General features: G+C 36.8%; 1 protein-coding gene across 1 annotated transcript in view; it reads left to right on the forward strand.

Annotated features, from left to right (window-relative positions):
* The window catches only part of DNAH7 (dynein axonemal heavy chain 7), a 251,476-nt gene that overhangs the window by 165,563 nt on the left and 73,397 nt on the right, over positions 1-12,516 (forward strand). Inside the window, exon 47 of the mRNA XM_047084071.1 lies at positions 2,642-2,796. Coding sequence (XP_046940027.1) covers positions 2,642-2,796 — 155 coding nt within the window. The remainder of the gene's footprint in view (positions 1-2,641; positions 2,797-12,516) is intronic.

Consider the following 12,516-nt stretch of genomic DNA (forward strand, 5'->3'; position numbering starts at 1 on the left):
CAGCTTGGTCAGCACTGTAATCCTTTCCTCTGAATCTGAGATGGTATTCTTTGGAGTGGTATTCTCCATGGAGGGGGATCACTTAGAAAATGTCTGTGTTTATAATCTGTTAACCCATATGATGTTTGTCAGACGTGTTTTGGTTGCTTGCCTTCCAGTAGATTATCAAACTTTATGTGATCCAGGAAAAAAAGGATAAAGAAGACTCACTGTGGACCTTTCCCTCAAAGAATACACAACTTAGATGAGTGACGCTGTTGACAAATTATAAAGTTACCATAATAGAATATTATCATTCTATCAGAGTACCATAAATGTAATACAGATGAACTGCTAAAGAACTTCAGAGAGAATAGAGACCTCAAGACAGGCTTTGTGAAGTGCGTAACATTTGAGCTGACCTTGAAACATGCATAGGACTTGAACGTGAAAGAATGAGGAAGAAGTACATTTTGGACAAAGGAACAACATGAACATGGGTATTGTAGTTAAAAATTGTGGAAGCAACAGAAGGAAGAGTGAGTCATTCACTTTCTTTGGGGAAGCATAAATGCTAACGCACTTAATCCTCCCGACTTAAAAATATTTCTAAAATGTGACAGAATGAGACTTTTACATATTTATAAGTTTTATTCCTTTCTAATCTTCCTTCTCATACCCTTTAGTGTCTTATGGATATGATTCTATTTTTATTAGTTGATTGTATCTAAGATATTACACTACTCTTTTGGTCTCACTTCTTCTTAATATAATTAATATTATGGTATGGGCTGAATTGTCCACACACACCCCCCCCCATTCATATGTTGAGTATATAACCCTCAATGTGACTATTTGGAGACAGGGCCTTTCAGGAGATAATTAAGGTTAAGTTCGGTATAATGGAGCCCCAATTCAATAGGACTGGTGTCTTTATAATCAGAGATTCCAGGAATGCCCGCAGAGGAGAGGCCCACATGAGGACAGATGGAGAGGGCTGTGTTGTCTTCAAGCCAAGGAGAAAGGCCTCTGGAGAAACCAAACCTGCCAGCACCTTGATCTTGGACTTCCAGCCTCTAGAACTGTGGGAAAATGAATTTCCGTTAAGACAATCTGTGGTACTTTGTGAATTGCATAACATTTCAGCTGACCTTGAAACATGCATGGGACTTGAACGTGAATATCTGTGGTTAAAAATTGTGGAAGCAACAGAAGGAAGACTGAGTCACTCAATTTCAAACTGACTATTACATTGTATAATGCTAATTTGGAGGGCAAGTCTGTCTTCTCTACAAATATAAACTACATGTTTTATTCCAGGTTCTAACTTAAATACTAAATACTTAAGTGGATTACTTCCATTTGGGACAAATTATCCCATGAATTTCTAAATTCATATTATAATGAGATGATATTGAATAAACTATACCTTTTTAGCCTCACATTTTTGTGTTTCGTGTTTGCTCCAGTCACCTTTTATTTTCTCCTTGTGTTCTTCTGGCAACCTACGAATTCGCTGTGCTCACTTTTGAAGAGCATGGCAGTATCTTTCGGGAAGTGACCAGAATTATGGCTTGTGTTTATTGAAACTTCCAAGAGAATAACAGTAATCTTAATGCTGATTACATTTCACACGATGCAGAAAGCTATATGGTTGGATACTATTTAGTGATGGCAGATACCGGTTAGTTCTTTGTGACCCCACATCACCCTGGAAAATAAACTCGGTATCTCATGGTTCGCTGCTCTTGATCTTATCGTAAAAAAGGGATGTGAGTAAGAACAGAGCAGTAAGTATGAGCTCTCCCATAGTGCAAAAACTGACTTTCAGAGAATATCTTTCTGTCTGTAGGAAGCTTAGAAATATGTAATGAACTACATGTATGACATTAAATATACAAGTGTTTGAAACAAATACTGGGTCAAAAGTTGTATTAACACTTTAGGGTCCAAGAAGTTTAGATGATTAAAATTATGCTTTTTATCCTTTTTGTTTTTAGACCATTATATCCTTAATGGTCTAGATCTCAAAGAGACATATGATGTCTCAATTCTTTGTCTTTCTCTCTTGTACAAATGATAGCAGATGGGAACCAAGAAATGGTTTCAGAGTCACACAAGTAATTAATGGCAGGGCCCAGTGAAAAACTGGTTTCCCAATTTGCAGTGTTCTTGCTAATTGAATTGACTTAACCAGCAAAAGTGACAAATGTTTTCAAAAGTTTAACCTTTAGAGAATTATTGTTTTCCAAAGAGTAAACAACTTGCAAGATGCCTGGGTGGCTCAGTTAGTTAAGTGTCCAACTCTTGATCTTGGCTCAGGTCACGATCTCACGGTTCATGAGATTGAGCCTCACGTCATCAGGCTCGGCACTAACAGCGTGGAACCTGCTTGGGGTTCTCTCTCTCCCTCTCAGCCCCTCCCCAACTCACATTTTCTCTCTCACCCCAAAAATGTGTTTGCAATGTGATTTTTTATAGTTGTCATTTTAATAGTCTAGTCAATGTAAATGTTTCTGCTGTAAGAACATAGTTTCTCATAGTACATTAAAAAGTAAAATGTTACCATAAAGCATAAACTGTAAGAAAGTGATATGTGCATGATTATTAACATAGAGACAAATCATGATTTGACCAGCATTGTCTTTTTTCCCTCTTTCAGGAATGCAAGAAGGTGGCCTCTGATGATAGATCCTCAAGGTCAGGCTAATAAATGGATCAAGAACATGGAAAAAACCAATAGTCTTCATGTAATTAAATTAAGTGACCCTGACTACGTCAGGACTCTGGAAAATTGCATCCAGTTTGGTACCCCTGGTATGTAGTTGAATAGTAAGTGTATAAGTGTATGTTACGGTAATGCCTGGAAAGGGCACAACTGACCCAGAAGGAGGTAGGTTTTTTTTCTTTTTTAAAAAGATATTTGTGTCAGACTCATCTTAAATAAATAATGGCTTTGTTGTGTCTTTCATTACTTATCAATAATTAATCAAGAACTTGAGAGATTATCATTGTCGTTGGGTTAGGCTGTTTCCTTTGTCCCAAGATTCACTTGTGAGGCTTCCTCTAATGTAGCTGTTTTCATTTTTGTTTGTGGTTTTCCATTCTTTAGTTCTCATTATAATTCCGCTTCTGCAATTAATAGGACCACTCCATATGCCAGAAGTATTTTAACACATTAGTCCAATTATCTATTTATTCTTCTTTCAACTTGTCCTACCAAAGTGGCAGAGAAGTGAACACACATTTTGCATGGCTGACTATTATCGGCCAGGATGGAGAGATTAGAAACATGACAGGGATTTTTCAATAAAGCTCTATGCACGTGTCACATTTGTTGAAACACAAAATGTTTATGATCTGAGTAAATTGGGGTTATCGTGTTCTAATTTTTTTTTATGTTTTTATTTTATTTTTGAGAGAGAAAGAGAGAAACAGAGTGCAAGTGGGGGAGGGGCAGAGAGAGAGAGGGAGACACAGAATCCAAAGCAGGCTCCAGGCTCTGAGCTGTTGGCACAGTCTGAGCTGGGCTTCAGTTCACAGCCCGTGAGACTATGACCTGAGCTGAAGTTGGACACTTAACCGACTGAGCCACCCAGGTGCCCCGGGGTTGTCACATTTGAAATTTATGTTACCTATCAACTTTTGACTACTTGACCAAATAAATGGATGTAAACATTATGAAACAACAACATATTTGTACTTAGGACAAGTTGAGCAAATTCCAATTGCTACTAGAGCTAGTACAACATGGAAGAATTACAACAAATGTATCAGGTAGTCTTCTAGACCTTTTATTCTTGCATATTAATAATGAGCTAATCTTGGGACACCTGGTCGGCTCAGTCAGTGAGCATCTGACATTGGCTCAGGGCATGATCTCGTGGTTCTTGAGTTCGAGCCCTGCGTTGGGCTCTGTGCTGACAGAGCCTGGAGCCTGCTTGGAATTCTGTGTGTGTGTGTGTGTGTGTGTGTGTGTGTGTGTGTGTGTGTGCGCGCGCGTGTCTTCCCTTCCCCCACTCATGCTCTGTTTCTCTCTCTCTCTCTCGAATAAACATTAAAAAAAAAAGGTTTTAAATAAAATAATGATCTAATCTTTAAAATATTACAATTTTAGGTTTGGTTAGGGTACACGTGAAATGAAAAACCTTAGTCTACCTACAAAATCTGTGTTTATGTATCTGGATACACAGACACATACGCAAATGGTATTTCATTCATCCAACTGGTCTTCATAGACTATGGTATAGTGATATATGCGTTACAGAAAAGGGAGAACATGACCTCTACTATCAAATATCTTGCTTGTTTAGTAGGATCAGACAACATGTGTTACTAACAGTAATAAAAATAGAAAGTGGACATGTGTCACTAATCCTTGTTAGAACCACTATGCTGTTAGGAGTAGGTGCACTAGCTCTGGAGTTAGAGGTCTGGCCTCTTACTCATTGTTTAGTTCAGTGATCTTTCTGAGACTCAGTTTCTCCATCTGTACTTTGAGCATATAGCATGAGGAAGAAATGAGTTACTGTACTTTAGGTAGTTACAGAAGTGTCTGCTAAGTTCAATGTATGTTGTTTCTTGATTGGAGATTTACCTGTGGTGTGCACATAGTCTCTTTTAATTATATTAGTATATATTCAATTATATTAGCATAATAAGAAAGGCACAGATGTTTATGAGAATTCACAGAAATAGGGAAGATTTCTTGAAAGAATTGGCACCTTAAATAGTTTAGTTAAAATTACCTGGGGCGTCTGGGTGGCTCAGTGGGTTAAACATCCAACTATTGATCTTAGCTGATGTCATGATCTCACGGTTCATGAGATCAAGCCCCATGGCAGGCTCCATGCTGACAGTGTGGAGGCTGCCTGGGATTATCTCTCCCTTTCTCTCTGCCCGTCCTCGTTTGCCCTCTTCTTCTCTCTCAAAATAAACAAACCTTAAAAAAAATTACTTGATTTCACTTAGCCAAATTTTCTTGATATAGTAAAAAAAAAAAAAAAGCCTCTACCACATGTTTGACATTCTGAGATTCTATAATTTCAGTCATGGATCTTAAGTTCATGTTACATCAGTTTAGAGAAGAAAGGTCCATGGAGACAAAGTGTCTGGTGGTTTCCAAATTGTGGGAGAGAAAACCAACTTCTAGTGGGTCATGACTAGTATTTTTTAAATGAAATGCAGTAGCAAAGAATAGAATATATTAGGCTGCATAGCACGGAGTATCAGTAAGCATTATTTTATGAATTTTTGGGGGTTTGATGTGCATATGTGTGTGCTTGATCAAGATTTGTGTTTCTTACTTGGAGTTGTGACCATAAAAAGTATGATGAAATCCAGTAGTAATTCCAACCAGTTCATTTTATGAACAAGGTAAGTAAGGTACTAGAGAATGTTAGTTATGTGGCTTAGCCAAGATTATACACCTAGTAAAGGGGAATGCTGAAACTAGTCCCCAGGTCTTCTACCTTTGCCCAGTGCTGCCTGTGCCGCTCGCGGTTGCTTTAACCTACTTTTGGGAATGGACTGCTTTAAAAATGGACAATAATTGGGACGCCTGGGTAGCTAGTCAGTTAAGCGTCTGACTTCGGCTCAGGTCATGATCTTGCGGTTTGTGAGTTCAAGCCCTGAGTCAGGCTCTGTGCTGACGGCTCAGAGCCTGGAGCCTGCCTTGGATTCTTTGCCTCCCTTTCTCTCTGCCCCTCCCCTGCTCATGCTCGCTCTCTCTCTGTCTCTCTCAAAAATAAACATTAAAAAAAAATTTTAATGGACAATAATTATTTACAATACCTTCTAACATTATTCACTTCTAACAGAGAGAAGTGAAAAATTTTAATCTATTGTAGAGAGTAACAGATGGCAGATTTTACAATTACTTTTATGTTGACACTTCAGGTAAAAGAATTGGTTACTATTACAGTTTTAAAACATAAGCAGTTGATAGTGGCCTATTAAGAACAATGGCTTTTAATCTGTCATCCCTTGCTGGCAGCCTGGGTAGGGAAGGTAGAGGTTTTCTCCTCCTTCACCGACCTGGCTCTTCTTCAACCAGACAAGCCTCCCTTTACTTTGTTTATACTGGGTTTTAAGATAATAACCTCTTTGGAAAAAAGTATCCTACTGCTTACAAAAAAAGTTTGAAAGCCAACGTTGTAGAAAAGAAAGATACATCTATATTAGCTACACCAATGAATAAGGTGTGCATAGGATATTAATCATATAAATATTGCGGATAAATCAATTTTATATCCCGATAAAGCTGGAAAAACAAGACAAAACTTTAAAAAGGCATCAACTTAGGGGCATCTGGCTGGCTCAGTTGATGGAGCATGTGGCTCTTAAACTTGAGGTTGTAAGTTCAAGCCCCATGTTGGATGTAGAGCAAAATAAAATCTTTAAAAAAAAATCAATTTGTCTAAAACATCTCTGAATGGCTTTTCATTACCTCTGTGGAAAAAGAATCTTTGCCTTAAGGGCAGCCTCTGTCATACCTGAGCCTTCTTTCCTTTTTTCTCCTGGCACTTCGCTTTATTTCCCCCTTGCGTGTAATGTGCAAGACTACTTCTGGTTTAAGTTTTATTTCATTTGCTCATTTGTTTTGTTCATTCATTCACCTAACAAATACTTGTTTTGCCACTACCACTGAAAACCTAGCATGAACAAGACAGACTTGGTCTCTGCCATTTTGGAGCAATATTATTGGTTTGAAGAGGGAGACCGAGATCACACATGTGATGAAATTTAGAACACGGGAGCAGGGGGTACACAGGAACAGGGGGTACATACAACATGACATTGCTTCACATCTCTTGGCTTTCTCTGCTCTTCCATCCACTTGGTGAAGTCTTTTAAGCTTACCCTTTAAGGTACAACTCAAACACCTCTCTTTCTGTGAATTCTCAACCTCTCCAATGAAATGCCAATAATGCAGTTTTTATAGGTTTCTACTATTGCCCTTTTATTATGTGCATAACTGTTTGCTTCTCACCTCCAAGCTCTTTGAGGGTTCCCAGGAGGTGGTCCAAAAGGGTTGACTCTCCTGTGGATGCAGTATGCTGCATTGTTGAACATAATATGCGGAAGATTTTTTCTATTAATTTGAAGCCTAACATAGAATAATGTAGATAATACGTAATAAAAAACTGATATCAGTTGCTCTCCTAAGTGAAATAAGTATTAAAAGAATACTTGGTTTCCTTTATATTTCTGTTGGTAAAGATAACTGTTTTTAGTGAGATTCTCTGCCTTACTCAAAAGATATTAGCAAGCCATGTGTTTGGTCCCTGATCTTGGTTTCCCACAAGCTTTGCAAATACTGATGAGCTGACATTTGGAAATGAGGAAGGAGGTTTTTACATAAACCAGCATTTTGTTAACTTTGATGATAGAAATATGAAGAAAAGCCCGTCTCATTAATTTTTGCTCCTGTGTTTTAACATGAAACATATTTTGATCTAATTAAAAGTTAAAGGAGTCAAAATAAGGAGGGCATTCTGGGATAATTCATATACCTATAGATTTTTGTTCTTTTCCTGTTTTTTTAAGTTTAGAATACTTTTGATTTTTCACTGAGGCTTATAATATAGTAAATATTCAATTCTGAGAACAGATTTCTTTGAAATAAGGAGGCTATAGAAAACTTAACAGGCTTAAGACTTGATTCTGTTAGTAAGGAATAAATTTTCACTTTTGGGAAAAAGAACTAAGTCTATAATATTTAAGTTTTGTAATATGTATTTTAGCTTTGAAAGGGACTCATACATATTGATATAGACACTCTTAATTCCATTTCAAAATAGGAAACAAATAAGTGTAAAGGATGAAATTATATACTATATTTTAGGGAAAAATAATTTGAATATGAGATTTTATTCAAAAAAATGCTGTCAATAAAAGTTGAGGCAGTTCCACAAAATTTAAACGTTATAATATTTCATAAAAAGAATTTCAGTTCATTTGTTATTCTAGAAAATTAATAGATTTAAAAAATCTGATCATATAAAAATAAAAATGAGAAATTGGTATCTAGTATCACTGGTGTTGCTTAACATTATTACGAAAGTTCTTTTCAGTGCAGTAAAACAATGACGATGCGGTAACATTTGGAAAGAGGAAATAACATTTTATTTGCAGACAATACATTTCATCTAGAAAACCAAAGAAAATTAGCTAAAAAGCCATTAGGATACAATAATTTAATGGAGTGTATATATTCCGAAAAGAATATTTAAAAATAACAACCGAGAAAAAATAAGTGTACAGTGATTATAGTCAACTAGTGAATAGGAAACAAAATCAAACAAAAACTTTGGGTGACTTTAACAATGCAGAGTAAAAAGGTGACAAAACTTCACAGAAAAATAAGGAGACTTGAGTAAGACCTATCTGTCTGATAGGAAAACTAAATGTTGTAAAGATGTCAACTCTTTCAGAAATAAAAGTTTTGGAAATAATACTAAAACTAACACAGAAGAAAGAAAATAAAAAAGCCAATACCAATTCAGAAAAAGAGTGAGTTTGAGTGTGCCTGGGTGGCTCAATCGGTTAAGTTTCCAGCTCTGGTTTCAGCTCAGGTCATGATCTCACAGGTTTGTGGGATCGAGCCCCACATCAGGCTCTGCACTGGCAGATGGAGCCTGCTTGTGATTCTCTCTGTCCCTCTTCCACTCGTGCACTCTCTCTCTCAAAATAAATAAATAGGGGCGCCTGGGTGGCGCAGTCGGTTAAGCGTCCGACTTCAGCCAGGTCACGATCTCGCGGTCTGGGAGTTCGAGCCCCGCGTCAGGCTCTGGGCTGATGGCTCAGAGCCTGGAGCCTGTTTCCGATTCTGTGTCTCCCTCTCTCTCTGCCCCTCCCCCGTTCATGCTCTGTCTCTCTCTGTCCCAAAAATAAATAAACGTTGAAAAAAAAAATTAAAAAAAAAATAAAAATAAATAAATAAATAAATAAATAAATAAATAAATAAATAAATAAACGTTAAAAAAAAAAAGAGTGAGTTTGGAGTCAACTGGAATAAGTTCTGGAATAAACCCTAATAAATATGAGCCTTTAATGCACTATCAGGTAAGCATTATGAACCAATGGGAGAATGATAGGTCATTCAGCAAATGGTGTTGAAAAAATGGTTTTGTGGAAAAATATATTGAGTCTCCCCTCACGCCAAAATATGTTCCAGATGAATTAAGGAATTAAATATGAAAGAAAAAATAAAAGACATAAATGCTAAAAGAAAACATAGGGGAATGATATCTTGTCTTCGTAAAAGAACTTTCTAGGAAAATACACATGGATAAAATAGAAAAGAAAAAGCTTAATAGGTTTGACTGTAAAAATTTTTCAGCTAAGCCAAGAAACACTAAACTTAGATTATCAAGCAATTATAATTTGTGGAATTTACTTGTACCCCAATTTAAATAATCAAACTATAATCAAAATATTTTAAGACAGGAGTGTCTGGCTGGCTCAGTTGGGAGAGCATGTGATTCTCGATCTCAGAGTTGTGAGTTCGAGTCCCACATTGGGCATGGAACCTACTGAAAAAACAGTAAATAATTAAAAAATAGTTATAAAATGTATTAAGATCAGGTAGAAACATATTCCCTGCCTTGATATCTGATAAAATTGTGAATTATTGATAAATTTTTAAGCTGTGGCAATTTAAAAAAAAAAGAGTATTTACCTTTCAGAGATAGCCAAATATCTAAAGGTGAAGTTTTAGGATTTCTAGGATTTGTTTGTAAATAATCCAGGATGAGATGAGGAAGAAAGGAAAGAAGATGGGCTACATTTGCAAGGGTCAAGGGTCAAAGCTGGATGATTAGTACATCACGTTCAGTGTACTGTTCTTTTTACTTTTGAACAAGTTTTGAAAATTTCTACGGGAATATAAAATGTAAAAAGAAATGTAAACAAATTTGAAAACAGGCAGAAAACTGGGGGATGGGGAGCTATTTGCTACCACAGTGTTAAAAAATACAAATGAGGGACACCTGGGTGGCTCAGTTGGTTAAGCATCCAACTTCAGCCCAGGTCATGATCTCACGGTTCGTGAGTTCAAGCCCCGCGTCGGGCTCTGTCCTGACAGCTCAGAGCCTGAAGCCTGCTTCAGATTCTGTGTCTCCCTCTCTCTCTCTGCTCCTCCCCCACTTGCACTCTGTCTGTCTCTCTCTCTCACAACTAAGTAAACATTTTTAAAAAACAATACAAATGAAGTTTTAAAAACTAGCACTACCCCCATGTTTAGCTGGGTACAGAGTAAAGAAATTTCCTGATTGCCACTGTGGTTGTATGTGATGATTTGACTATGGTCTGGCCCTCATGATATAAGTGGAAATGCCATTTGTGTTTCTCTGTAAATATCCTTAAGAGATATTTTCCCCATTTCTGTGTTTTCTTCCTTTCTGATGGTTGGAATGTGGATGTCATTTGAAAGGCCATTTTGGCCAAAAAGGAGCGCGATGGCAACAACTTGGATCTCTGACCATTTAGACACACTGTCCTTCCCCCTCTAGACTAATTACAGCAGGCTCCCCTTTATACGAGATATAAAGTCCTTCTTTTCCATGTCACTAGTTTAGGTTTTTTATCACTTAGAACTGAACCTGATTGTAATACACAGTACACATGTGCCAGGAACAGGGCAAATATACTAGTATACAATATCCAGAGGGGAGAAAAAATAACTAGACAAAGATCAACTGAAACGTCAAGCCTTGAATACAAGTGTTAACTATTTTTTACCTATCAAATTATAAAAGTCATGAATGTAGTATTTAATGCTGGCAATATCACATTGTGTTTATTTTTTAAAAAAATTGTTTTTTAAACGTTTATTTATTTTTGAGAGAGAGAGAGAGACAGAGCATGAACGGGGGAGGGTCACAGAGAGAGGGAGACACAGAATCCGAAACAGGCTCCAGGCTCTGAGCTGTCAGCACAGAGCCCGATGCGGGGCTCGAACTCACAGACTGCGAGATCATGACCTGAGCCGAAGTCGGATGCTTAACCGACCAAGCCACCCAGGCACCCCTATCACATTGTGTTTAAAGAAGCTGTGTAAGAAGACACACGGCTTAGTTCAAGTATTTGCTTTGTCGTTTACTATGATTTAACTGAAAATTTTACCTCAATTGCCTTGCCTCAGTTTCCCCATATACAAAACTAGGGTAACAATACTCCATGCTTTTGAAAGCATTTGAGAATGAGAAAATAAAATGTCAACACGGTGCCTGGCATTTGTAAGTACAATTTTATAGAAAAACAGGTTTAAAAAATGAGGGCTCATTGCAACTCTGAAATTTCTTCAGCCATTCAGGAAAGTAATTTGGCAATATAAATGGCCTTTAAATTAATTGCGCTTCAGGACTCCAGCTTGATTAAGTAATCAGAGATAAACACAAGGGTTTATTCAAAAAGATGTTCACTGTAGCATTATTAACAATGGAAAAATGGAAGCAATCTAAATCATAGATTCATGTACTTAATACATTATAATACTCTCATATTATTTAACCATGAAAAATAATCATTTCATTCAAGCAAAATATGAAAAGGAATTTAAAAATCATCTGACATGCCTGCTTTGGTTAATTAAGATCTCAGCAGTGAAAGAAATTGACAAGACAATTTTAGGAATTCATTTAAGCCAGGAGTAACCTCTGGGAAGGAGCAGAATATATCTGTAACTGCAGTAGAGGTTCATCCCAATGTCTCAAGCTTATCCCAATACCCTAAGCTTGTTTCCCATCAAGACTGCACATCTAGCCCCTTGAAGGACTTGGGCAAAACACCATTATTCAAAGTTGGCTGCAATAGCACCCCAAACACCAAAATGTAAGACTAATTTGGCAAATGTGTCATGAGCCCTAACAATGTCCCTGATCTTTCAGCCAGGAATTCCCCTTCTAGAATGCTATCATAAGAAAATATTCTTAAGCACAAGGTTTTTGTATACAGTGCTGTTTGTAACACTGAGAACAGAAAACAATTGAAATATATAATAATAGAGGATTGATTTAAAAAAAGATAAAGTTAATATGTGACTATTATACAGTAATTAAAAGCATGTTTATCAGGTTTAATTGTAATATGCTATAATGTCAAGCAAAATAATTAGGATGCAAAATTAGGTATATTGTTTAGTCTCAATTGTGTATAGAAAAAGATGAATAAAAATACTGAAGAGACAAATTTATCCAACAAATAATTATCAAACATAGTTTTGTGTCATTTTTCTGCCCACCTGCATAGGAGTATGAGACAACTGTGTAAAATATTTGAAAGATAAACTGAGGCACGCTAAAATTTTTAAATGTTTATTTGAGCAAAACACAATTGGAATTGGGCAGCACCAAACTGGAAGCTGTTAGGGTGCCCCACTGACCAGAGCTGAGGATCGAGAACAAGTAGGGAGCAAAAGCTTAAATAGCTTAAAATTGGCTGTTCGTATTTGGTTAGCCTTAGGGTTTTGATTTTGACTTGATTTTGTAACCTTGAGACTTTTGTAACCTTGAGACTTGAGCTCTAAGTTTAGAG

Source organism: Lynx rufus, unplaced genomic scaffold (genome assembly GCF_022079265.1).
Source record: "Lynx rufus isolate CCGP_SWC_20201006 ecotype Redwood Valley unplaced genomic scaffold, mLynRuf1.p SCAF_2, whole genome shotgun sequence".
Lineage (NCBI taxonomy): Eukaryota > Metazoa > Chordata > Mammalia > Carnivora > Felidae > Lynx > Lynx rufus.